The following is a 27,745-nucleotide window of genomic DNA, read 5'->3' on the forward strand; positions in this document are numbered from 1 at the left end:
TTTTGATATTCTTCTATGCATTTGTTCAGAAACTAATATTCAAAAATACCGTTTAAAGGGAATTTAGAAGAAACAATACTGCATTCAGCTTTGTTCAATGGTAATAAGGAAATTGCAGAGTTAATTCTGGATAGGATACCATCACTGATCAATGAACCCATGACGTCTGACATGTACAAAGGTAAAATGCATTATGTTTAATGTTGATTAGGGTACAGAGTTAACAGCAGACAAGCATTATTTTACCAATTCTTAAGTCCTGTAAGTACATTTACATTATTATTTTGTAAATGTTTTCTAAAACATATAGTAAATGTACAATTATGGGATCATTGACTACGAAAGTAATCAGCAACAGTGTACAACTACCGGTGGCCGGTTTAGCTCAGTTGGCTGGACAAATGGTTTGTGATATAGAGTGAGGTCAACAGCGTGGGTTCGATTCCCTGAGGCTGAGGCTATTCATGAAGGCCCTGCCTTCTCAACCTTGCTCCTTGCCTGAGGTGTGGTGACTCTTAGGTTAAATTACCACCAGTCAACTCTCCTCTTCAAATGGAAAAGCAGCTTATGGTCATCTGGGGCTATGGTGGCTTTATTATTTACAATCACCTTTGCGCAGAAATAGTTATGTGTCAATAAACACTTCAATATTGTCTGGTATTATAGTGCATTTAAATATTTTAAATACATGACGGTCACCAATACTAAGGTCTGACTAGCTTTCTAGTTATAATGCATCCCTTCTCTCATCATCCATTATTCTGCAGCTGACCAAACCAGTAGGTTTGAAAGACCAAAACAAGGGGCTGGTAATGTGTAAGATTGCACTTTCAATGATTTGAAACATAACAAAGTGAAACCAGTAGGAAATGTTATCTTGGGTAATTATAATCCAGAGTCGTAAACCCGCAACTGGTCATCCACTAATACAGTTTCAGACTCGGTATTATTCACTTTGGGTGGAATTCTTCCAAAAGTGTGGTCTCTGGTGGAAAACGAGGTGCGATTCCCACCAGGTGGATCGACATAATCCAGATCGCAATCCACCCACATTGACAAAATCTTTTGGAGACAGGGGTGATTCATGCTGAAAACGAGTCGTGTGGGACCTGAAGATGCCAGTAAGGCTTGTCATAATATACACCAGTGAAACTGTTGAACATACTTTCACTGTGGGTTAACACGATGTTAGATTAAACTAAAGACCTATGCTTGTCCGAACCAGTCTATGCACTCAGCTCATGGTGAGGGTCTGTGCCGTAAGCTCTGTCCTTCTGAGAGGCTGCATCCTGAATGAGCGGGAACTCTGATGCCCCCTGTCTTTATAGTGAGTGTGCTCTAACTGGTGATTGGCTGCGGTGTTGTGTGTGTTGATTGGTCTTGCTGTGTGTCCATCAGTATGTGTGTCTGCAGCATGATATACTGGTGTATATTATGACAAGGCTGGATACTCAGAGATCAGGATGCCCTTCTTAAAGGGTTCCCGAATCTCAGAATAACCCGACAGCACCCCACTTCATGCAAGCAAAGACACCCCTTCTCTCCGGCAAAGACCCCCCTCCTCCCTTTCTCACCAGCAATTAACCCCCTCCTTGCCAGCAATCGCTCCATGTGCGGAGGTAAGTGGAGAGGAATACTCACTCCTTGCTTCCCCCTCTGAGTCCATGGCACCTTGACTCCGCTTTTAAAGAACAGGAATGATTCACACCTGGGTGACTTCCTGCTGGGAGAGGCGGGCGGGGAAGCGGGCGAATATTGGGAGGCCGCTGCATTCGACTTTAACCTCATCAATTAGTTTTAAATGAATACAAATTAGCTGTGATCAGTTTCTCGCCCTTTTTGGGCAAAGTCCGGATCACGCCAGCGAAAGTGGGTCAGGAGTGTTGGAAACTAAAGGCGGGAGAATCCGCAGAGTGGAGAACCGGCGCCGGCGTGATCGGCGCGGTGGCAGTTGGGGGCCGCTCTATGCAGCCCCCCCCCCCCCCCCGACCCGCCGCTTCTCAGCCTGGGATGGGCCGAGCGGCCGTCGCAAATAACCCAAGTCCCACCGGTGCCGTTCACACCTGCCCTCAGCCGGCGGGACCTCAGCGTGGATGGGTCTGCGGACAGCCTGTAGGGGGAGGGGGGGAGATCGACACCGGGGGGAGGGGGGGCCTCCGTTGTGGCCTGGCCCCCGTTGTGGCCTGGCCCCTGTTGTGGCCTGGCCCGCGATCGGGGCCCACCGATCAGCGGGCTGGCCTCTCGGGCTGGGGGCCTCCTTTCTTCTGCCTCGGACCCTGTAGCCCTACGCCATGTCGCGTCGGGGGCGCAGGCGCGCGTTGGCGCCGGTGCCATGGCGCATGTGCGGACCCCGTGGCGCCCAGTTGGTGCCAGGATCAGCAGTGTGGGCCACTCCAGTCCGGTGCTGGCCCCCTGTCGGGGCCAGAATTGCTGATCCTGGGGCCGTGTTGACACCGTCGGGAAACGCGACGGCATTTCCAACGGCGTCAACACGTAGCCTCAGGATCCCAGAATCCCGCCCTAAATCCCGTTTAGGTGCTCTCCTGCAATTCCCCCAGCATAGTGAGCACAACACAGTCGGAGAATCACCCTCCTTAGATTCAACTAGGAAGGAAATAAGCATGGCTGGGAGGCTGAGGTGAGTGTAGAGGGTATTGTGCTTGCATTCCTGCTCATCAGAGAGATGAGGGGAGCCTATTCAACACTGTTCTAAATCAGATGAAGTATCCCTCAAAATTTTATATTGGTGATATCCAATCAAAGGTCTGTGAGCAGGACTTTCAAAATGAGGAGAACGTCCTTGAATATCACATGAAATGGAGGCAGAAAATATTAGTGCAACATAAACAATGACTAGACTGCTTTAGTATCCTGTATAACCTACTTTTCTTTCTGTTCATATGAATAAACAATTTCTGGTATCAGTTTTCAATTTTCTTTCTAACTGTAGGTGAGACACCCATGCACATAGCTGTTCTGAAACAAGATGTGGAAATGGTTAAGGAACTGTTAAACCGAGGTGCTGATGTGGTAAATGCTCGTGCAACCGGTTCCTGCTTTGTCCCTGGGGAGGAATGTCAGTGTTACTACGGTAAGGTCTCATTTTTGTTCTCAGAGGTAAGATGAGATGAACTATTGAAGTGGTATTGTGGATTGCTGAAGGTCGAGGATTCTTATGTATCTGTAACATAATAATCCAGTTGTTAGTGGGTGTAATGTTTCAGTGTATCATCAGTAACCTTTTATTGCCCAACCTCATTCCCAGTTGTTTGAGAATGACATCTGCATAATTGGTACTTGTAAATTTCCCTTCCTAACAGCACTGTGGGTGCACCTACATCAGATGGACTGCAGCAGTTAAAGAAAGTGGCCCACTGCCTCCTTCTCAAGGGCAATTAGGAATGAGCAACAAAGGTCGGCTTAGCTGACAGAAGTCTTCAAAATGATGAATGGCGTGGATAGTCAGAAGTTTTCTTCCAGGGTGGAAGAGTCAATTACTTGGGAACATAGGTTTAAGGTGCGAGGTCAAAGTTTAGAGGAGAGGTGCGAGGGAAGTTTTTTACACAGTGGGTAGTGGGTGCCTGGAACTTGCTGCTGGAGGGGGTGGTGGAAACAGGTACAATAGTCACGTTCAAGGGGCATCTTGACAAATACATGAATAGGATGGAAATAGAGGGATACGGGCCCCGGAAGTGTAAAAGGTTTTAGGTTAGACGGGCAGCATGGTTGGAATAGGCTTGCAGGGCTGAAGGGCCTGTTCCTGTGCTGTGCTTTTCTTTGTTCATTCTTTGTTCTAGCCAGTAATGCTCAGATCTGTTGATAGAAATATTTGATCACATATACCACCAGGTCTCTCTATTCCCACATCCCCTTTAGAATGTGCCCTTTATTTTATTTTGTTTGTCCTTTTTTGTTCTATAAAAATAAGTTACTTCACACTTCTCTGCATTCAATTTCATCTGCCACATCTCTGGCCATTCCACCAAACTATCTATGTCCTTTTGAAGTTTAACATTACCCACCTCACCAGTTCACAATATTTCCAAGTTTTGCATCATCTGCAAATGTTGACGTTGGGCCATGGACACCCAAGTCCAGGTCATTAATATACACCAAGAAAAGTAGTGGGCCTAGTTCCTACCCATATCTAAAAAACAACCATTCACCACTACTCCCTGTTTCCTCTGTGCAGAGAAAAGAAGAGGAGGGGCAGCTGGTTTTACCCCTACATAGGGTATTCAGGAAACCCTTTTCCTCACTTCCACCTCAGCTAGGAGCGGTTGCTACTTTTCATCGAGGAAGTGGTTATTGAACTTTTCCACCTTCTCCGACCAAACCGACATTTGCAGAGTAGGGTGACATTGGCCATCAAGATTATGTCTAAGCTAGCAGATTTGTTTCAACCAATTTATTTCAGTTTTCTCTCCATCTATGTGTAGAAAGCAAGGGGTTCATAGTGAAATGTTTTACAGCTTGCCCTACATACCAGATCGCGGGATGAGGATAAGGTGGGATTTAGGGAGAGGTTGTAGGGCTCAAAGCAGTGCTAAACGAATGAGGGCAAGGTGCGACATATGAATATTAGGCATGAGTCCTGATTGCGAGATTGTTGCTGGGTAACTAACGTGGGTTTGGTACATTGAGCAATGTGTGGGAAATCCAAAGAGGATCAGGGGTTATGGGGAGAAGGCAGGAGAATGGGGATGAGAAAATATCAGCCATGATTGAATGGCGGAGCAGACTCGATGGGCCAAGTGACCTATTTCTGCTCCTATGTCTTATGGTCTTCTGGTGTGGGGCTGGTGATGCCATGGGTACATAATGACATTTGAAGATGCATTTGCTGACCTTGATCCCTTGTGTGATGTCAATGAACTTTTAGTGACACTGCAGCCAGGTCATCATGGCTGGACTCCTTGAATTGACCTCTGCAAATAACTGCCCATTCCCTTCACAAGGTATGTCTTGAGGACTTTCTGGCCCCCTGTGAAATCCTCACATCTCTCCTCTTTTCCAGTTCCTGAACTGAGTTCTCCGGCACTGCATTAGAGAACCTGGGAAAACTCTCCCTGGATTTCTGCTCCATTAAAACCCTTATCCTTTCTGTGAAACACTGTTAGAATCAGTTCCACCAGTTGTTGCATACTGAATGCACCTCCCCGTTAAGAGGTCCAGGCTAGCTATAATTCATGCTAAGCAGGCAGGGGTCTTCCTGCTGAGCATGAAGCCTGTCAGCAGCCTGTTTAACACTGCAAATCATGCCACACTCATCCCGATCAGCAGGCAACATTAAGTTTTCTTGCTGCCTGCATTATCTCGCCTAGGCGCAGGATAATCACATATTATGATCCCCCTGAGTCAAAATCTGTGCAATTTGATTTTTAGTCCACTTAAACCAACAATTCTGAAGTCACTACTTCAGATCCAATCCAGACCAGGGGGAAAACAAAGTTCCAGAGTGCTCTAGAAACCCATTCCCATTTTGGGAATTTTCCAAATGTATTTTTTGTTTTTAATGCCACATACAATAAAACAACACTCTCATCCGTTTTCTTGTAACATTAAAAAGCAGACAGCCTCGGAGTGGAATCCACTATGACGTAAATTAACTGGGGTCTAACAACTCTCTGGCACTATAGACCTACTGGTTTACAGCAGCATTCTTACACATTATTTATCAATTTGGCAACATTCTGTTGATTTTCATTAGTGCCTTCCCATTAGCTGCCATTGATCTGCTAGTAAACTGCATTAAATGCCTCACGCATACTGCACAGCGATATTCTTGGTTTGGCATGGCTGGGTGAATTATAGCTGGGATGTTTATGTTACATCTGCAAGATTAACAGCAGCAGCAGAAACCATTTTTCTGTCTTTTATTTTTAATTAATGATAAGAGTTTTGACCACATATTATCTTACCTCCAGGTGAATATTTGTTGTCATTTGCAGCATGCATTGGCAATGAAGAGATTGTCAGGACTCTTATCAAGCATAGTGCTCCATTAGAGGCACAGGATTCCTTAGGTAAATATTTCATAGTCTATCAGCCACCACGTATTTCAGCTTCTTCTTCATGTCTTAGAATCCTTACAGTGCAGAAGGGGACCATTCGGTCCATCGAGTCTGTACCGACCCTCCGAAGGAGCACCCCACCCAAACCACACCCCAGTCCTATCCCCATATCCCCTCCCAATCTTTTTTTTTGGACACCAAGGGGCAATTTAGCTTGATCAATCTACCAAACCTGCACATCTTTGGACTGTGGAGGAAACAGGAGCACCCGGAGGAAACCCACGCAGACACAGGGAAAACACTCTACACAGACAGCCACCCAAGGCCAGAATTGAACCCGGGTCCCTTGTGCTGTGAGGCAGCAGTGTTAACCACTGTGCCACTGTGTTGCCCTGGTATTATCCTTGGTAACTTAATTCTTTCCTCACAAAGAATGTAAAACCTTGTGAATGATCTTGCAAATAATAAGCATGTTTGAGGCATATAGCTGGGTTAAAATCAGTTATGGGTGATTTATAACTTCATATGAATAACCTTTCCACAATAAAATTCGGATGATTCCATTTGATGAAGGTGAATCTTTAAATACCTGTAGATTCTTTGAATACATCCTCAGAAATGTAATTATGGGAATAATTCCGTAGCAGTGCAGAACTCACAATGTACCGTCAAAATTATTAAAAACAGAAGAACAACTTAAGAACAGATCACATGGCACCAGAATAACATATATACAGGCCTCATGCTTGACCATTTAGACTGAGGGCAGAATTTAAGGAGTGGCATGTTTTCCTGCCCAGCCATTGAAAAGGTTAACAGGAAAACCCCACCCTCCACCACAACTCTGCAGCCATTTAATGCTCTGAGGAGCTGCTGGCCATCTGATTGGTGAGTAGCTCTCTGGTTCCAGCAGTGCCACTGGGAGTGGTGGCCACTGTTGGGACTGTAGCAAACCCAGAAAACAAAGAGTCGTGAGCCGATAGAAGGGAAGCCAGGAGGCTCTGTGCGAGGCCAGGAGAGGAGGACCATGGAATTGGGGGGAGGGGGGGGGGGAGGGGGGAACGGTGCAAAGTCCAGTGGCACGGGGACACCTACAGGTAGTTGTAGACCTTGGGGTACCCCGATTAAAAAAGAATGCCAATTATGTGTGGTGATGTGCATCAATGTAAATACATGTAGGTTAGCTAGACACTAGAGGGAGCACCAGAAACATCACACACACACACACTCAACCAATAGATCAGTTAGATAGGATACGACCAATGGACATTCACGATACACAAGGAGGTGACACGACCACAGGAGGGCATTACACCAACCCATATATAAAGGACACCACACACATGATCTGCCTCTTTCCAGTGGAGACAGTCAGTGAGTAGAGACACAGGGTTGATTCAATATTACACCCACCACGTGGATTGCAGCATCTGGTTAGTCAGTCTGGGTAGCTATAGAAGGATTAGCAGTCGTGTCGAACCCGAGTAATAGAAGTGTAAATAGTTTAATAAACGTGTTGAAGTTATCTCCACGTCTGAACCTTCCTTTGTCAAGTGCACCACAAGGAAGCCGCTTATGTTACACATACAACATAACAAATCATGGTACCAGGACTGAATTGTTTCAATCCACATAGCCATACCTCAGCGTACAGTGGCAACCAGCAACGATACCCAGGCAAGATGTTCAAAATCCGGGTTCTGCAGCAGCTCCAGTGCCACGGCGACCTCTGCGAAAACTGGCGGGCATTCCGGCAAAAGTTTGAAATCTTCCTGGTAGCAGCCGAAGTAGACGAAGTGGCCGATCCTGAAAAAACAGAGCTTTTCCTCACCACCGCCGGTGCCAGAGCAGAAGAAATCTTTTAAGAATTCAAGTTCTCCAAGGGGCAAAACAGAAGTGGCTTCCAGGCAGTCCTGAACAAATTCGGCAAATACTGTGAGGAAAACACACTCCAACCAGCAGGAAAAGGTAAGAGAAGTACCAGTACTCACCACGAGGCCGAGATCCCGGAGCAGAGAACGATTTTGGTCGGCGGCCATCTTTCTAAAGGGACTGCACTTGCGCAGTTGCGCGAGAAGCTCGCAGAACGGGAAGGTACGTTTGCGCATGCGCAAGATGCCGCACATGCGCAATCACAAAAATGGCCATCGGTAAAGGAACAGCAATCTGTGCAAAACGTGCTACATACGTGCTACTTCACGCGCGTCATGACGTCAGAGGCCCCGGACCACGCCCATTTAAAGGGGAAACATCCCAAATCAAAGATAAAATCCTTTAAAACCGTAAAACAACCTTCCTTCACCTGGAAGGACAGCACAATGCCTCAAATTGAACCAGGGAATGAAATTAACCTCCGAAGAACCCTGTAACAAGCAGTTACCTACACCCAAACCGATGAGTCCGACCTTGAATACTTCGATACCGACCTTTACATTTTCTCTGGACCTCGCGAGCCCAATGCCAGCTCCGACGCAAACAGTGATGATATGGTCCTAGAAGACTACGACTTGGACAAACCTTTCACCTTGGGAAGCTATCCCAGTACAAAATCCGAACTGCAACTAGGTGTGTTGCACATTGGCGACCCCCATATTGAATCCGATGCAGACACGGATTCGTTCTTCGGATTTGAGGATCTTCAGCCCAGCAGATATGACATCCCAACTCGTGAGTGCAGGATGATGCTGCAGCCTGAAACCAAGAGACAGAGAGCGGTACAAGCCCACAGAGAACGGCCTGCTGCCACACAGGGCGTGGTCCACGCACCGCTCAGGGTTCCTGACTCTACGAAAAAAGAAACGCAAGACTCCGACGCACTGTCCTTGCAGGAACAAGACCATGAGGGTCTAGCAGCCTCCTCTGACCAACTAGCGATGCAATTCTGCCATGCTCCAGTAAACAGCAAGAAGACTATGACAGTCTACCACGCTCCAGTGCACAGCAGGACGACCATGACGGTCTATCATGCTACAGTGAAGAACAAAGCGACAATGACAGTCCAAGCCCAAATGAAGGACAACAGCAAGACAATGACAGTCCACCCACATTGTCTGCACCACCAGATGAAGACTCTGACAATTTACCCAACCAAAGCGAACAACAAGAAGCTACTGAGGCTCTACCCACAGTATGTGAGACGAGTGACGACAGCATCTCACTTCCCATGCAAGATGTGCAAAGTGACAGACCTCAGCTAGTGTGTACAGGGGCACTCGACGATCACTGTGAGACCACTGGTGACTCCGGTGACACCATGATACTTCCACCCTCATTCGCTCGAACCTCTCCACAAGTCAATGCATTCCTGTATGTTCCGACTCCAGACGTGCAGCTTCAAGAAATCTCAGCTGACTCCAGTGAACCTGCTAAGACTCCGGACGGGGAGCATCAACAAACCAACACTAACTCAGTTAAAACAGACCAGACTCCAGATGGGGAGCAACCAAACGCCGACTCTGATTCACATAAGCCGGACTTTACTCCAGACAGGATGTGCCGCAGCCTCAGTGATGGCACGCTCAGGGTGACTGCAGATGCCACGACAGGAGATGGATCACTTAACAATTACACTGGGTCAGTAATAACAAGCAGCGGCTACAGTCCAAGAGGAATACACCAATATCCACACATTTGTTTTCACACCAGCAGTGCAGCCAATGACAGCTCATGCTGGACAAACCCAGTATTCAGGCATGCAGCAGCCAGCAGTCTATGCAGCATATTCTCAAACAGGCCAGCACTACGGATTGCCCACTGATGGAATCAAGACCGAAGGAGGACTACCGCAAGCGCAATCTTCACTACAGACTGGATGCCTTAGTTACAGCCCAGGATTTGCTGCACCCCACCCTGGCCAGACGGCATATTCCTATCAGATGGGCTGGCTTAGCACACTGGGCTAAATCGCTGGCTTTTAAAGCAGACTAAGCAGGCCAGCAGCACGGTTCAATTCCCGTACCAGCCTCCCCGAACAGGCGTCGGAATGTGGCGACTAGGGGCTTTTCACAGTAACTTCATTGAAGCCTACTTGTGACAATAAGCGATTTTCATTTCATTTCATTTTCAGATGCAAGGTTCTAGTTTCACACCATCACCAGGTATTTATGCGAGCAGCAATTCTGTTTCCAATTCGACAAGCTTCAACGGTTCTCAGCAGGATCACCCTTCCAGCACAGCATGTGGCCAGAACCAGTATGTACAGTCTCATCCGACTTCAACATATGGCATATCCATGACCTCGCATGATACTGTTGATGGTACCTCTTCAACATCAACACCTTATCAGCTACAAGATGCCATTCGACAGCACCATCACAAACATCGGAAAAAGAAAGGAACTCCAAATCAGACAGCAGGGACGTTGATGGCGTTCATAACCAAGAGAGACATTTGACCATGATGATTGATGGTTTTTGGACTCACACAAATGATTTGGACTTATTGTTTAATCACTGTTTCCATGACTTGTATATACCTTACCTTATCTACCTGTGGGGAAGGCTCTCCATGCTGTTTTAAGCTTCCCCCCCCCCCCCCCCGCCCCAAACGTGGTCTACAAACCCATCAATGGCAGAACATAAAATTCAGGTTGTGGTATTACCTCAACTGGCTGCTTTACCTAATATTCCACACTTTTATTGCAGAATGAATAGCTAGGTACACACAAGTGCAGTTTACAACTGTGATGTGTTCAGAGGTTCCTGAAGAGGTATACCAGTGCTGAATCCAAGATTAATCTAGAAATTGGCACCTCGTAGACTCTGCTGTGTTGTCAGCCCCAGTAGCAGAAATCTATCAGGAAATATTGTTGACGGTTGGATGTGTGACATGTCACTTTACGCATTTTCTAAGAGCTACATTTCTTTTACAGTACAACACCTGGGAAGCAGTTCGCATTTTTGTTGATATTGGGCCCTGAAGCCTGGTTTAACAATCTTCTACCTCAGCTTTCACTTTCCTGCACTATCTGCATATCACTTGATTCCATTAGCATCCACAAATCAGTTAATCTAATACTTGAATATACTCAGCGACTGAGCATGAACAACTCTCTGCGGTGTCGAATTCCAAAGGTTCACAACCCTTTAGCTGAAGAAATAGTTCCTCATTCTGCCATTAATGGCTGACCCTTATTCTGAGATAATGCATCCTAATTCTAGATCCCTCAACCAACAGGTAACATCATCCCAACAACTACTCTGTCAAGCCCTCAAGAATTTTATATGTTTCAATGGGATCACCTCCCATCCTTTTAAATTCTAGAGAATACAGGCTTATCCTATTAATTCTCTCCTCATAGGACAATTCTCTCATCCTGGGTGTGGTTTCTTCCTTTGACAAAATGTTACACTTGACCTGATATGTCACCACATATTTATTTTATCTTTTGTACTAATGAGATAAACATATTTTAAATCAGTAATCAAGGTGATCAAGGGTTATGAGGATAATGCAGGACAGTGGAGTTGAGGATTAACATATTAGATCAGTCATTACCTCACCGAATGACGGAACAGACTCAATGGGCCGGATGACCTACTTCTACTCCCACGTCTTATGTTTTTTTCCAATCTCAATCAAAACCACAAGTTTTAACCTTCATCTAAGTTTCCCAATTTAAAAAAAATCTCAACCATTTTTACCGTGGTTTAACTTTAAATTCCAGTAAAAGGTTATCTGCAGCATTAACTATAAACCTTCTTATTACAATGGGTGAGAATGTAAATTTCTTTGCATGTGTAGACATCCATTTCTAGAAGGAAAACGTAACTAAAATCTCAAATGGGAATAATTGGGCAGGGTTTAAGCATATTCAAATTCACCTGAATTCGCCATGGTGAGGTGACTTGGGGTTTTCAGTCTGATTGAAGAGTTCACTCATAGATTTGGGTGGCAGGGTGGCACAGTGGTTAGCACTGCTGCCTCACAGCACCAGGGACCCAGGTTCAATTCCGACCTTGGGTGACTGGCTGTGTGGAGTTTGCATGTTCTCCCCGTATCTGCAGGGGTTTCCTCCGGCGGCTCCACAGTCTCCCACAGTCCAAAGATGTGCAGGTGAGGTGGATTGACCGTGCTAAAATTTCCCCTTAGTGCAGGTTAGGTGGGATTACGGGGTTAGGGCAGGGGACTGGGCCCAGATCGGGTGCTCTTCTGGAGGGTTGGTGCAGACTCGATGGGCCGAATGATCTCCTTCTGCACTGTAGGGATTCTAGGGATTCTGTGGATGCATCCGTGAGTACTCACACAATTCATTTATCTCAACGTGTTTTGAATTCAGAGAAACCCACAAGGGATGCATGTTTATTTCTCAATTTCTCTTCAGAAAACAAACTACCTTTTGTATGATTAGAAATTAGAATTCTTTTGGACAGGTAATACAGTGCTTCATGTGTTGGTTTCACAATCGGAAAAAAAGCAAAAGTATTCCATGTATGAGCTCATCACATCACTTGTGACTGAGAAACAACAGCCGAGTCTCGAGAACATTGTGAACAATGATGGCTACACTCCATTGAAGCTCGCAGCAGCTGAGGGTGACTTGGAGGTGAGTGAATTGCGACTTTGTAATGGAATATGAAGCTATTGTTTGCTAAACTATAAAAGAGGAAGGGCTTGTTTATTTAAGGAGCCTATTCATTTTGAGCACACATTAATTCAACAATGGAGTTTCTTGTGAAAGTGAGTTAATTTATAGTCACATTTCACTGTAAGTTCTTTAAAATGTTTGTTACTTTGAACCTGATTCTATTGTGCCTTTTCAGTCCATAGTCTTTCTTTAGCTACATTATTCGCACAATGTGTTGCACAGCATTCAGAATGATTGCCTGCATTGACAGACTCCTTATCTCCTTTCCAATTTTTGAGCATTAATGTTCTATACAGTTCTATGTATTTCGAAACACCAGTTGGATGAAGATGCTTGGTGAACTGTAGTTAAAGTCAAATCAGTTCAAATCTTTCTGCAAAACAAGGTATTACATTTAATTTAATACTTGCTTTAATTCATTAATCAAACGTTATTTTGTAGATGTTCAACTTTTTGGTGCAAAAGCAGAAGAAAATATACTGGACAATGGGAACGATTTCTTACTGTGTCTATGATCTCACCAACATTGATACATGGGGTGATCAAAAATCAGTCCTGGACATCCTAACAACAAGCAGGAATAGAGAGGTAACCATAAGGAATGAACCTGTCTTTTCTGGGTTGACATCATCCTTTATACGACACATTTGCATGGCATAATTTTCCATTTTCTTTGTCCTTACCAGGGGGCTGCATAAATAAGTATGTACATTCTTAATGTGTATAGATGTCGCGAGAAATTTAGCGGTAATGGCTCACCACTCCAACTCTGTGTTCAGCAGCTCAGCTAGTGAACTCTAACTTTGGTTGATTGCCTGAGAATATTTTCAATTTTTATTACAGAACGCATGCTGCAAAATTTGTTTGCATAGTGGACCTATTTTTGGCGCTAACGGTGCCAGTTCAGGTCCCAAATGGCATCCACGCCGCGCACACAAACTTCCAATTGGTCCACGTCGGACTACATTTTGGTTAGGATATTAATGTGGTTCTGGGAGCATGCTGAGGGAATAGTCAGATCAGGATGCGAGGAAGTGTGCAATGCTGATTTTGACTCCAGAAACACAATTTTTAATCTCAATGCTCCAGTTAATGCCATATCTTAATCCTGCATCTCTGAACATGCAAACAGCAGTAGGAAGTACCGAACAACACCACCACCAGCACTTTTTGCAAAGGCCATAAACCAAGTTTGAGCTGTTTACAGATTGATTTTTGTGTTGATGAGTTAGCAGAAGCACTTGGAGGTTAGTACTGATAGCCAAAGTTGGTGAAGTCCACAGGGAGTGGTTTGGCACATGGCAAAATATTTGGTTCTCACTTCGAGTTCTGCTCAGACCATTTGTGCCTAGTCATTGATATTGCAATCTCTATCCCCCATGGCTTTTTTGGTGGAGAACCTGTTTGAAAAAAGAGGAGATAGTGAGGAAAAGAGCTTTCAGCAGGGGGCAATATACACCTGGGAGCTTCAAGAAGCATTTCTCCAACATTAATTTATGTGCAATGGGTGCAATTCTCCCATCGGGAGTCTAAGTCCCGACGCCGGAATGAAAACCGGAGTGTTTCACTCCGGCGTCGGAGGCCGCTCCCAGACCCCTATTCTCCTGCCCCCGGGGGGCTAGGAGTGGCGCCGCGCCATTTATGCACGCCGGGCCTTGGCGCCGCGTAAAAGTGGCGCCGCGTAAACGATGCCACTGGCACCACGTAAACGATGCCACCGGCGCCGCGTAAATGACGTCGCCCACTCATGTGCAGGTTGGCCGGCACCAACCCGCGCATGCACGGTTGCCGTCCTCCCTGCGGCCGCCCCGCAAGAAGATGTCGGATGGATCTTGCGGGGCGGCGGAGGAAAGGAGGTCCTCCTTCAGGGAGGCCGGCCCGCCGATCGGTGGGCACCGATCGTGGGCCAGACCTCTTTTAAGGCACCCCCTGGTGCAGGAACCCCCCCTCCCGCCCACACAGGCCGCGCTATTCCCGCCGGCAGCGATCAGGTGTGGATGGCGCCAGCGGGAACCTGTCGTGTTGGGCAGGCCGCTTAGCCCATCCGGGCCGGAGAATCGCCGCTCGCCCGTTACCAACGGCAAGCCGCGTTTCTGCCAGCGGCTAGCCGTGATTCTCGCCGCGTCGGTTTGGGGGGGCTGGGAGAATCGTGTGCGGGCGTCGGGGTGGCGTGGCAGGACTCGCGCGGCACCCGGGCGATTCTCCCACCCAGCGTGGGGGGTGGGGGGGGGGGGGGGGGGGGAGAGAATTCCGCCCAATGCCTCTGGGTGGAATTCTCCCATGGCCCCGATTTTTCAATGCGGCCCCCAGATATGCTGGCAGTTCACGCAGCATCAAGCCTGCCCCACCATTGAATATAATGCAAAAGCTTCTGGGTGCATAATTAATGAGGTCAGGAAATCTGCCACCTGTTGTATGCAGACCTGCAGCCTCAGAGAAGGTGATGACAGCACTATGGTTGACAGAAAAGAGCCAAAAATAAGGGGCGAGATTCTCTGTCGCCCGATGCCGATATTGTATTCAGCGATAGGGCGAGGAACCCCTTCCGACGGCCAAATCGGGGGCAGCGCCGGTTTGACGCCGGTTGTTGAGTCTCTGCAACCTCCGAAATGGCATCATCATGTCGCGCACCGCACGCCATTGGAATGTCGGTGGCATGTCATCGGAAGGCCCTCCCCGGTGCCCCGCCCCCAATGTGCCGAGCTCCCAACCAAGCGGTTGACGTTTGGTCTGAGCGGGCGGGAACCTGGCATGACGGCCGTGCTGCTGACCGGGAGGGCTTCGGCGAAGGCTGGGGGGATTGGTGGGGGTGGCCTGGGAGTGGCCAGGCGTTGCCCTGTGGGGCTGTATTTGGCAGGTCGGGGTTGCGTATGGCCGGCACCATGTTGTACGACACAACCGCTGCCATGCACATGCGCGGCCACTGACACGGCCATTCTCCGGCCAATTTTGGTGCAGGAGTCGAGGGTTTTGCCCAGTGTCGCTGCCGGACCTTCACTGGTCCTGGAATCGGGAATGAGGGTTCAGCCCTGATTTTGGGGTTGTAAAAGGCCACAGTTCACACGCCAGTGTCGGCACTTAGCCGCAGAATTGGAGAATCCAGCCCAACACACATTAGAATTAGTAGCACTACAATTGATGGAGCAGACAGTCTCCGTGGTTCTGTCGTCAGTTGTGGTATATGTTTTAACCTGCAAGTGAACCTGACTGAAATATCGATACGCAATGGCGGTACAAGTGACTATCCTGGTCCCTTATGTAGCATAAACCAATTTAATGGCTGATCATGATAGGCCCTTGATGCCTTATGAAATTTAATGATTTTGTATTCTCTACCGAAATGATGAGATAGGAATTAAGTTGTTTTCTTTGTAGGTTCATAAACTCATTGATGCTAAACCAGTGAAGGAATTATTGCATCAGAAGTGGATTTCATTTGCATACAAGTATTTTCTAATGTGGATGTTTTCCTATAGTATGTACATCACAATATTCACCATCTCAAGCTTGTACCGGCCCTTGAAGCCAGTTCCACCTGGCCAATTTGGTGACTACATTGTTAAAACACAAAAGACTCTAGCAGTAAGTACAGAACGGCATTGAAATATTTTTGGCATTAGTGTTTTGATGTTTGTGAATTTGTAAATTCTTTGTGAAATAGAGTAACAAATCACTGTCATCCTATAATGAAGACTTGAATGGATGCCAAACTGTTGCATGGTCCAAGAAGGTGCACGTCCAGTTTGAAGAAACTCCAATCAGACATCCTGGGCGAATTTCTCCCCCAACGGCGGGATGCCCGCCGACTGGCGCCAAAGCCGGCGCAAATCAGACGGGCATCGCGCCGGCAAAAAGGTGCGGAAGTCTCCGCATCTTTGGCGGCCTAGCCCCAACATTGAGGGGCTAGGCCGACGCCGGAGGGATTTCCGCCCCGCCAGCTGGCGGAAATGGCGTTTGTTGCCCCGCCAGCTGGCGCGGAAATGCGGCGCATGCGCGGGAGCGTCAGCGGCCGCTGTCAGTTTCCCCGCGCATGCGCGGGAGCGTCAGCGGCCGCTGAAAGTTTCCCGCGCATGCGCAGTGGGGAGAGTCTCTTCCGCCTCCGCCATGGTGGAGGCCGTAGCGGAGGCGGAAGGGAAAGAGTGCCCCCACGGCACAGGCCCGCCCGCGGATCGGTGGGCCCCGATCGCGGGCCAGGCCACCGTGGGGGCACCCCCCGGGGTCAGATCGCCCCGCGCCCCCCCCCAGGACCCCGGAGCCCGCCCATGCTGCCTGGTCCCGCCGGTAAATACCAGGTTTGATTTACGTCGGCGGGACAGGCAATTCTTGGGCGGGACTTCGGCCCATCCGGGCCGGAGAATCCAGCGGGGGGTCCCGCCAACCGGCGCGGCTGGATTCCCGCCCCCGCCCAATCTCCGGGAGCGGAGACTTCGGCGGGGGCGGGGGCAGGATTCACGGCGGCCAACGGCCATTCTCCGACCCGGCGGGGGGTCGGAGAATGACGCCCCCTGTCCCAGCTAGAAATGTTCATGTTTTGCTCAAACCCTAAAGTACTTTACAAGAAGAATAGATATCCGGAATTGTGGGCAGAAGCAATTAATTAGAGAAGTAGACTGGTGGAATACAATGCTCAATTATCACAGCATTATGATGCATTTACAATAGTTTCATCTGATACTGCCAGTCACGGTTGTTAAAAGCATTTCATTATGAATTGATGAAACGATGCTGGTGCTAATAAATAAATATGACCTGAATTAAAACTGACTGATCATTCTGTTAAGTTCAAAATCAAAAAAAGGTGAATGTAAAAGTTTACATGTGCGTGAGAGTTTATTGTGAATCTTATAGATATCTAACATGCAAGCTGGGGTGGCAAAGTAGCACAGTGGTTAGCACTCCGACCTCAAGGCACCAGGGACCTGGACTCAATACCGGCCTTGGGTCACCGTCACAGGATTTTCTGGGTAACTCCCCCCCCACCACAGTATGGTGGTGACCCCCCACTAGAAACCCCCATTACAGAGATTCCCCCATAAGAGAGATCCCCACAAGAGAGACCAACGGCAGAAACCCCCCATCAGAGACCCCTGCCTGGAAGCCCCCCCACCGGAGAGACCCGAGTCTGAAAGCCTCCCATTACGGATATCAGTCCTGGAACCTAAAGAGCATTCCAGGAACAGTGGGGGAAATAAATCACTGCTATAAATCTCATTTGTGCAATACACCTGCTAAATTCCTAGAAAGGGAAAACCACACCAACTGTGTTTAAACCCCCTCAGATCTTTGTCCTGCTAGGTTTTCATTCATATCAGTATGAAATTGATTACACTGGGCTGTGATTGACAGCTTGCACACACAGCCAGCTGTCTGGATTGTTTAATCTAATTTTTCTTCACTTTGAGTGGATTTCAGGTAGCCAGTTGTGAAATTAACCGCAATGTTTATGAACATCTAGCTATGATTGACAGCTCTTGAACCTCACTAAAGGCAGTTAAGCGCTCCCTGCTGAAAAAAAAGAGGAAGTGAGAACATTTAACTCGCAGGGCGGGAACCTTGATGCCTCTGCCAGCGGGGGACTCGACGATCCCATTTTCTGGCCGACACTGGATTCTCCGCCGCATTGGGAACTCCGCCATCGGCGGCAGATAATTCAGCACAATATATGTGATTGCAGGTCCCTCACTATAAGAGGGATACAATAACTCCCATAAGTAATGATTGACGCTAAATCAATTTCTGCATTCAAATGTTTGAATGATTACTTAAAGAGGTCAGGGGACAAGAGCAGGAAATTGGGAGGGGACAGATCTACTACTGGAAGGGCAAGCAAAGCAAACTGACCTCCTGCTATGCTCAGCTTTCTCTCGGGCAGATTAGACAATGACACAGAAGTGTGAAATAGTTACATAATAAATGATTTTGCCAATTAAATTGACTGTATCTCCAAATGGCATTCTAATAGAATACTCATAGTAGGTATCACTTTATGGCATATAGCTGAGTTAGCGTTACTAAGAGGTATATCCGCTCAGTGTTTTTATGACACTTATGGCACAGTGTTTTTATGGGCAGCACAGTAGCATTGTGGATAGCACAATTGCTTCACAGCTCCAGGGCCCCAGGTTCGACTCCGGCTTGGGTCACTGTCTGTGCGGAGTCTATACATCCTCCCCGTGTGTGCGTGGATTTCCTCCGGGTTCTCCGGTTTCCTCCCACAGTCCAAAGATGTGCAGGTTAGGTGGATTGGCCATGCTAAATTGCCCTTAGTGTCCAAAATTGCCCTTAGTGTTGGGTGGGGTTACTGGGTTATGGGGATAGGGTGGAGGTGTTGACCTTGGGTAGGGTGCTCTTTCCAAGAGCCGGTGCAGACCCGATGGACCGAATGGCCTCCTTCTGCACTGTAAATTCTATGATTATCACCTGTGACTCCTAAATTCACATTATATTCAGTACAATTCATGTTCAGTACCTGGGGCGAAATTCTCCGGAAACGGCGCAATGTCCGCCGACTGGCGCCCAAAACGGCGCAAATCAGACGGGCATCGCGCCGCCCCAAAGGTGCGGAATGCTCCGCATCTTTGGGGGCCGAGCCCCAACATTGAGGGGCTAGGTCGGCGCCAGACGAATTTCCGCCCCGCCAGCTGGCGGAAAAAGCCTTTGGTGTCCCGCCAGCTGGTGCGGAAATTACATCTCCGGGCGGCGCATGCGCAAGAGCGTCAGCGGCTGCTGACAGCATTCCCGCGCATGCGCAGTGGAGGGAGTCTCTTCCGCCTCCGCCATGGTGGAGACCGTGGCGGAGGCGGAAGAGAAAGAGTGCCCCCGCGGCATAGGCCCGCCCGCGGATCGGTGGGCCCCAATCGCGGGCCAGGCCACCGTGGGGGCACCCCCCCCAGGGCCAGATCGGCCCGCGCCCCCCCAGGACCCCGGTGCCCGCCCGCGCCGCCTTGTCCCGCCGGTACGGTAGGTGGTTTAATTTACGCCGGCGGGACAGGCATTTTAGCGGTGGGACTTCGGCCCATCCGGGCCGGAGAATCGAGCGGGGGGGCCCGCCAACCGGCGCGGCGCGATACCCGCCCCCGCCGAATATCCGGTGGTGGAGACTTCGGCAACCGGCGAGGGCAGGATTCACGCCAGCCCCCGGCGATTCTCCAACCCGGCGGGGGGTCGGAGAATCTCGCCCCTGTTCTTTTATGTTTATGTGTCATGCTAGAAAAAATAGTTCCATAAACCATTATGATTTAATTAACAAGGTTAATATTTTAGGAATCCTATCAAACAAAGGAAGACTACTTGAGACTCCTGGGTGAGCTAATAACTATCGTAGGAGCACTGGTAATACTCATCAGTGAGGTAAGCTGAGAAGCAGTGAATTCTTTAGAGCTGGGAACTTGCCCATTCTCTGCAGTACTATCTACAAAACTACGTATACTATATAATGGAAATGTTGTCTTTGTTTCAGATCCTGTATTTGTACAAAATTGGACCAAAAAATTATTTTGGGAATACATCAATTGGAGGACCTTTTCCATTACTACTGTAAGAGCGTAATCATTTTTTTCACCCTTCTTGTTTGTGTGAATCTATTAGAGTGCATGTCAAAAAATAATAATTGTTAATGTTCTGGCTTCCCATTACCCAGGCTGCATGCCTAGAACAGGTGTTAGACACCTTCTTGAGTATGTAAATTGGGGCTTCATGCCATTTTTAGGTCATCAATATGGAATTTTACAAAAATCTAGGCTCTGCTCTGTTTTTCCAGGTCCACTTCCACCTAGCCAGTAGTGCTTAAAGAGAGTCAACTGACGAAAAGATTAAGTTTTCATTTTTTAACATACCCTAATGTGGTAACAGGAGGAGCAGATGTGCTTCACCTTGTACCTTCACAGCAATTCTATCAGCTGCTGTCACCTCTTCCCATTTGCCATCCCCTCCTCCCCTGGCTGATCCCTGTCTGAGCGAAGTGATTTTGAGGAAGCCCCAGTCTGCTACCTGCAACCCGATGCATGATTGGTGTCTCCAGCCTGTGTAGCTGAGACCCGAGGCCCATTTTCCTGTGAGCCTCTGCTCTTCATCATCAGACGTGTGTTGTCAGCCAACTTCCCAGCCAGAAAGTATGAATGTTGTCAGGCTGGGGTGGGCTGTTGAGTAATGTCTGACAAAGCTCACAATTTAGATCCCTGTTCAGAGAGTAATAATGGATTCACTATTGGCAATATCTGGACAATGGAGGGTGTGTGGGTGAGGGAGTTGTCAATTAAAGCAGCTACCACAGCACTTGAAAATATAATTAGCACATTGAAATATCATTCTTCTGGTGATATGGTATGGCTGAACAAGGCAACAAGGCATTGGTCAGTTCACCTTGAGCTGTGCGGAGTTCTGGCTACCGTGAAATTAATCTTTTGGAAATGGTGCAGGGAAAAGCGATAAGAAGGATTGCAGGTGCAGTAGGTTGAGGAAGGAATAAAAAAGATAAACTCCATAGCTTAGAAAAAGGTTACCATTGGAAGTTCACAGAGTTAAACATACGATAAACTATGTATTAATTTGCAAGCTCAATGTGGAATGCTACTTTAAGGAAGGTAAGATAGTAAGCTCCGAGGCCGCAAGTACAAACTTGTGAAAAGTAAATGTATTTTCAGAACATCTTTGAACCATAGAATCCCTACAATGCAGAATAAGGCCATTACTGAGCCAATTGACACCCATTATCCTGAGCCCACCAGAGTTTAATGTGACTCAATGATTGCATGCAAATGACAGGGCTTTCATGTGCTTTCAGACGTTTGCCAGACAAACAAATTTGCCTGCGGCCTTCAGGGGGAGTTTCCCTCTTTCAATAGGCACTTCGTGCCCAATCAAGGAACGGGGGTGGGGGGGGGGGGGGGGGGGGCGGAGGGGATTCTGAAATTCTGAAAGTCCTTATCCCTGCTCTTATCTCCGATTTCCCTGCCCCTCCCTCGTTACCCCCGTGTAGTCCTTACTCTGCCATAGCCGGGGCCCCTGTCCTATGCATTACCAACAGCAGCCAATATTCTCTGTAGCTCTGCCTATAATGGAGGGCAGCCTACCTCTAAACGGCTGGCAGCTCTTGGTGGATTTCCACCCTCTAGATCCTGAATCCCTGGCTTTTCTGATTCATTTTGCCTGCCGACAGCAACCTCCACCTGCGGGTTTCCTGGTCGTATGGGAAGGCATTCAATGAGAAATCCCATTGACAAGCAGTGGGAAAATAGAATCCCAGCATCAGCGAACAGCGTGTCGTCGAGAAACATGTGGCTGGGGGACCGGAGAATCCAGTCCAATTCCTTCCACAGTGCAGCACTTCCTCATACTGCATTGAAGTACTCACCTGTACTCACTCAAGAACAGTTCTACTGAGCCAAGGCAGAATACATGTAATAATTCCATGTTGAATATGTGTATGTTTTTTATGATGCCTCATGATGTATTTCCATATTGCTCCAGTGCATAGTATTATATTTACTGGAAGTGTACATAACAAGACTATTAGTGTATTTTTCAAAACTACATCTGTGTGAAGTAGTTAAATTACTCGCCACGTTTGACTTTTTGGTGCATTTTCCCACTGTTCCAGGGTCTGTTACTCCCTTTTGATTGCAGTAGCAGTTATCATGAGAATTCGAGCTGATGCTGGAGAAGCAGTTCCAATCTCCTTTGCTTTGATCATCGGGTGGTGCAACACCATCTATTTTGCAAGAGGTTTTAAAACTTTTGGGAAATTTTCGATTATAATACAAAAGGTAGGAAACCAGGCTGAGGTCATTTAGTAAAATCTGACAGGGCCGATATCATCATTGGAGCTAGAACTGGCTCTCAAAAAAAATGGTGAAGTTCATGGCCCTCACCATTATTTATATGTGAATTGTACAGCGACTTCAAATGAGGGAAGAGCTGGAGGTAGAGCAATGCTTCTTTTTATCACCACCAATAAAATTAAGTCCACAAATGTTATAAGGGAGAGTTTTTGAGTTGCTGCAAATTTGAGCAAAGGTCATTCTGCTAGGAAATATTAAAAAATTACAGTTAATATATTTATTGTTGCAACAAATATGTTTCTGTGAAGATGTCGTAAAATTTAACAGTTCCATTCTGGACATTGTACTGATGCACTTTATTTTTTTGTAAATTAATTTACCTGACATATGAGTTTAGATAAATATGTATTTTATGGGAGGAGTTGAATTCATTTAGAGCATCAATTTACATATTTACCCTTTATTTTTACATTCTTTATCAGTCATGTTGTATATGGAGAAAAACAGTAAAGTACTTCATGCAAAATTGTACTTGAGCATCACATTTTTGTGTTTTCATTTTCTTACAGCTAATATTTGGAGATTTTATGCATTGGTGCTGTCTGGTATTTATCTGTATCATTGGATTTACCTTTGGTACGTGCTTCTTCTGAATAAATAGTCAATTTTACCTCTTTCCTAATTAAAAACAGAAGGGTAACTTGAAAAGCATGGTCTGGTTTCATATGTTAAACTGTTGCTGGGTGCGGAGAAGAACATGAGAATAGGATGGTGTGTACTCCTCACTAACTCAATGTTCTGTAGTTTAAAGGTAATTTTAATTGCAGGACATAATCTGTGTATGTCCATGGTTGAGACTTCACGGTCAGAATAACAGGAGAGATAAACACTTAATAATAATATTAGTAATCGCTTATTGTAGGCTTCAATGAAGTTACTGTGAAAAGCCCCTAGTTGCCACATTCCGGCTCCTGTTCAGGGAGGCCGGTACGGGAATTGAACCCGCGCTGCTGCCTTGTTCTGCATTACAAGCCAGCTATTTGGCCCACTGTGCTAAACCAGCCCCTGTATTAAACTTATTCCACTGTATTAAAACAATTGAGTTCATATATTTAATTTTGACAACAGACCATGCTCCACTATTTAGTTCTATGTTGCCACTGAACATTTTCTAGAATCCTGCTCCAAATGTTAAAATACATATTGTTAATGTCAGTCATTATCATCAATACTTTTGACTTTAGGTATAAATATAACAATGATTCGCTGGGATGGATTCCAATTTATGATCCTTTTTTGTTGTGTAAAGATTAGTAACCATCGTTTTCTGTTCTCATGTAATGTACAGCATGAAAGTGCCGGATGTTTGAACCTAATTTAATCGTTTTTATTGATGTTAATCCCGGGTAGATCTTACTGCCAACTGATAGATTATTCCAAAGAATAAACAAAATAACATTTGGTGTCTGCAGTGTTTGCAGAAGTTTTAATTGATAAGATCTATATTTTCTCAAATGACTGCGTTTTATTTCTTTCCTGCAGCATTTTATCTTATGTTTCAGACTCTAGATTTGGCAGATTACCCATACTTTAGAGATTTTTCAATGACATTGCGCACCACATTTGAGCTGATGATGGGATTGATGGATATTCCTCTACCTTATAACAAGCCTACTCCCAACAATATATACATTGCCTATGTCATGTACATGCTCTTTGTATATCTTCTGTTGTTAAATCTGTTGATTGCGATGATGGATGATACCTACTGGAGAATTGCACCAGAAACAGAGGAGCTATGGAAAGTACAGGTAAAGCAAGCTTTATTTGATTGTTTCGTGTCCACCGCTGATTAATAGAGGAGATGGTAAGCAAATAATGTGATCAGGAGGGAGGTAAGTAATCCGTACTGAGAGCTAACACTGCTTGTCTTTTGGAATAGACTGCCTTTGCATTTGGCACTACCCTTTTGAGGCTATAGACTATATTATAAAAATCAATTTATTTGAAGACTGATTAATTGCTGCAGTAACTTAAAGCATTATCAGAACTGTTTTAACTAATCAGAGAAAGTATTGCTTGTAATCACCGTAACCTGTATTTTCAACAAGAGTAATTAGAAGTTTAGTTGCTCACCTCTGTTCTTGTATCATGTGTATGTATATGTATGTGTGTGCATGTGAGTGTGTTTGAGTGTGTGTGCCAAGCGAAGAATCAAAGCTTCTGTGCATGTTGACCAACTTCTTTCCCGTTATATTAAGAATCAATTTCCTTTTCAGATTGCAGCGACCATACTGCTTCTAGAGCAACGAATACCAGCATTTCTGAAGATCCGCTCTGGAGTTCCAGGGAGGTCACTGGGCTTTGATGATGACAAGTGGTACATTGGGTATTTAGACAATTGCATTCCAAGATTTTTCTTGTTCATATCTTCAGAGTCATAAATGTATTTCCTTTATCTAACCTGTTTTTTTTAACACAGGGTTGAAGAGATTCTTCCTGAGACAGAAGGAGGAGCCGGAATGAGCACACAGAGATATTCACAAAATATAAGATGGGATGTGGTTAGAAGAAACCTTGGGAAAATCATAAACATGAAAGATTCTTCTGAATCTACCATTTTGTAGGAAACAGCAATAGTGAATCATCATCTTTTTCTTAAATGAACTATATTTAATTAAAATCGCTAAATCATTGGTGTTGGTTATTTCCAATAAAGAAAGAGGTTGAAAAATATCAAAACCAATTATTTTCCCTAAAAGTATTGTGAAGCTCCGTAATCATGACCGACCTTCGTGCAGTTTTAAATTTTATAGCTCAGAGGGTAAGGTCCAGTTTGCTGAGAATATTAACCTTCCCGCAACCCCTCATTTTGGAATTTTTGATTTGAAATACTTTGTGGTTGAAACTCAAAACTGGAAGCGACAATTTACTTTTGTTTTGACAAGAACTCATTTTGCACAGGAAGAATGGTATGAACACATTAGGTATCAGGAATCTGCACAGAGGAGCAGATTTCTTTTTGGAAATATCCGATAAATATCCTTTTCTTGTAATGTTAAATAGTCTCTTTTTATTGGGAAACCAAGGCCAAAAGAACACAATGGATGGGTTAAACTGGGACATTTTGAGGAAGATGGAAGGATTGAAGGATGTTATGAAGTTCTGTGCAAGATTGAGTCAGATTCTTGACTTCAACACAGTACAGCTGTGACTAATGGGAAGAAATCATGGACTGCGTAGTTGGACGATGGAAGAAACGAGAGAGGAAAGTTCCAAGAATCACTGGCCAAAATAAGACAAGATTAAGGATGACAGGAGTATCAGAAATTTCTCACCTCCTCTGGTGTGCAGCACGGTAGCACAGTGGGTAGCACTGTTGCTTCACAGCTCCAGGGTCCCAGGTTCGATTTCCTGCTTGGGTCATTGTCTGTGTGGAGTCTGCACGTTCTCCCTGTGTCTGTGCGAGTTTCCTCTGGGTGCTCTGGTTTCCTCCCACAAGTCTTGAAAGTCGTGCTGTTAGGTAATTTGGACATTCTGAATTCTCCCTCTGTGTGCCCAAACAGGCGCCGGGATGTTGCGACTAGGGGATTTTCACAGTAACTTCATTTGCAGTGTTAATGTAAGCCGACTTGTGACAGTAAAGATTATTATTATGTTATAGTCACTGAAAACTGTTCGGCCTGCCCCACAATTGAGCAATGTTGTTTATGAGTTTCAGTGTTGGTGTGTTTTTTGAATGCTCTCTCTGATCTGTGGACTGTTGGTGTGGTTCTTGGTTTTTCCTATGCATGACCTTTCTTCCCTTAGACAGACTGTAGTCATATTCTGGTACTTGCTTAACACTTGTTTATTACTACTGCATCTAAACAGGTGACAGAGAAGGCATGTTGATCCTGGGAATGGTGTGTTCCAACCTCTCCCCTGAGAGTCTAACACATAACTAACTGATGTCAGTGATACATCATCATCTACATTATATATTAGCATATCTATTCTGTTAACCCTTTCACTACACCTCCTCAAAGGTATGCTGTCTAATTTTAACAACATTATGAAACTTTATCTTAAACTATTTACATTGAATTTCTCTCCCTCCCTTTTTACAACTACAGTTTTGCAGCTTCAGATTCTACCCAACTCCAGCTCCTTTCCCCCCTCCCCAATTCAAAGTGCTGAGGGATTTAGTCTTCCAAAGTATTCTCAGCCCTTGGGGGAAGATATTTTTGAGACATGTGGGCTTTCCTCTTTGTCTTGGAAGACATCATCAGCAGAATAGGACAGATCTTTGCAGCAATGCTGGTAAGCAGAATGTAGATTACAGGACTACAGAACTGCAAGGACAATGAGTCATTTTCAACAAAAAGCTGATCCAAGCAAGAAGACGGAAGGGCATCAATCTTTGGACGCCCTCGGAGTAGAAATGAAGATATCAGGATTCTCTGAGGAACATATTGCTCCCTTAAAGCAGAGAAGAAAAGACCTTTAGAAGATGAATGATCTTCAACTCCAATGAAGATTGTCACAGTCGCATTCTTCACTGCTGCATTGAAGACTGAAAAGGTATTGAAGATCTAAGATTCTGATTAATCTGAACAACGAAGAACAACGCTCCCCCCCTCCAAAATTCCAATAAGCCTTTCAGGAAAAGAAGAAATGAGTTTCCAAAGTATTTTGGAAGGAAAGTCTTCTTCCTGTAGACAATGGTAAGAGAGCCACACTTCTCTCCGTGTTCGGTTATATAGGGAATATAGGAAATTTCCATTGAAGCCATCCCACGCTGCTGGGAAACCCGTGGGTGGGGGTGCGCTGCTGGTGGGACCAGAAATTCACACCAACAGTGAACAGAAGGAGAATTCCAGCCTTGAAGATCTCTTGCCCCTTGTAACAAAGATGAGCAATTATCCAGCCTTTGATTGGAAGGTTTGTGCTACCTGGACCTTGCAATTTGATGTTTGCTGGAAGCAACATACCTTCTTAAAGATCCCTTCTCTATAAACAAAAGAATCATGTTCAAACCTTGTGTCTTTTCTTGAATTACATGGAGATTTAGAGTTAATTGTTCCCTTTTGCTTTTTCCATGGCAATCAGTTGATTTGCCACCCAATTAGCACCCTTTTGATGTGGTCGTTTGAAATTTGGCAATCTTGCATTTGTCTTGATGAGAGCAAGTCGAAAAGCCTCAGCAACTTGTCTCTCTTTTTAGCAATATTCAGTATTTTTATTCTTTCACGCAAGGCAAGGGCAGCATTTGTCACCCATCTCGAATTATCCGTGAGAAGGTGGCGGTGGACCTTCTTGAACCGCTGCAGTCGAGCTTGTGTAAATACACACACAATGCTACTAGGAAGGTTGTTCCAGTATTT

The 27,745-nt window shown here is 45.9% G+C and overlaps 1 protein-coding gene across 1 annotated transcript in view; it reads left to right on the plus strand.

Moving 5' to 3' along the window:
* LOC140389853 (transient receptor potential cation channel subfamily V member 6-like) overlaps positions 1-26,005 on the plus strand; it is a 54,713-nt gene extending 28,708 nt beyond the window's left edge. The window contains exons 3-15 of the mRNA XM_072474430.1: positions 59-181; positions 2,951-3,091; positions 5,928-6,026; positions 12,386-12,558; positions 13,042-13,188; positions 15,976-16,182; positions 19,864-19,950; positions 20,060-20,136; positions 22,199-22,364; positions 22,949-23,015; positions 23,922-24,190; positions 24,659-24,768; positions 24,862-26,005. Of these exons, the coding sequence (XP_072330531.1) occupies positions 59-181; positions 2,951-3,091; positions 5,928-6,026; positions 12,386-12,558; positions 13,042-13,188; positions 15,976-16,182; positions 19,864-19,950; positions 20,060-20,136; positions 22,199-22,364; positions 22,949-23,015; positions 23,922-24,190; positions 24,659-24,768; positions 24,862-25,006 (1,811 nt within the window). The 3' untranslated portion in view covers positions 25,007-26,005. The remainder of the gene's footprint in view (positions 1-58; positions 182-2,950; positions 3,092-5,927; positions 6,027-12,385; positions 12,559-13,041; positions 13,189-15,975; positions 16,183-19,863; positions 19,951-20,059; positions 20,137-22,198; positions 22,365-22,948; positions 23,016-23,921; positions 24,191-24,658; positions 24,769-24,861) is intronic.
* The last annotated feature ends 1,740 nt before the right edge of the window (positions 26,006-27,745 follow it).

This window comes from Scyliorhinus torazame, chromosome 14, assembly GCF_047496885.1.
Source record: "Scyliorhinus torazame isolate Kashiwa2021f chromosome 14, sScyTor2.1, whole genome shotgun sequence".
Classification (NCBI taxonomy): domain Eukaryota; kingdom Metazoa; phylum Chordata; class Chondrichthyes; order Carcharhiniformes; family Scyliorhinidae; genus Scyliorhinus; species Scyliorhinus torazame.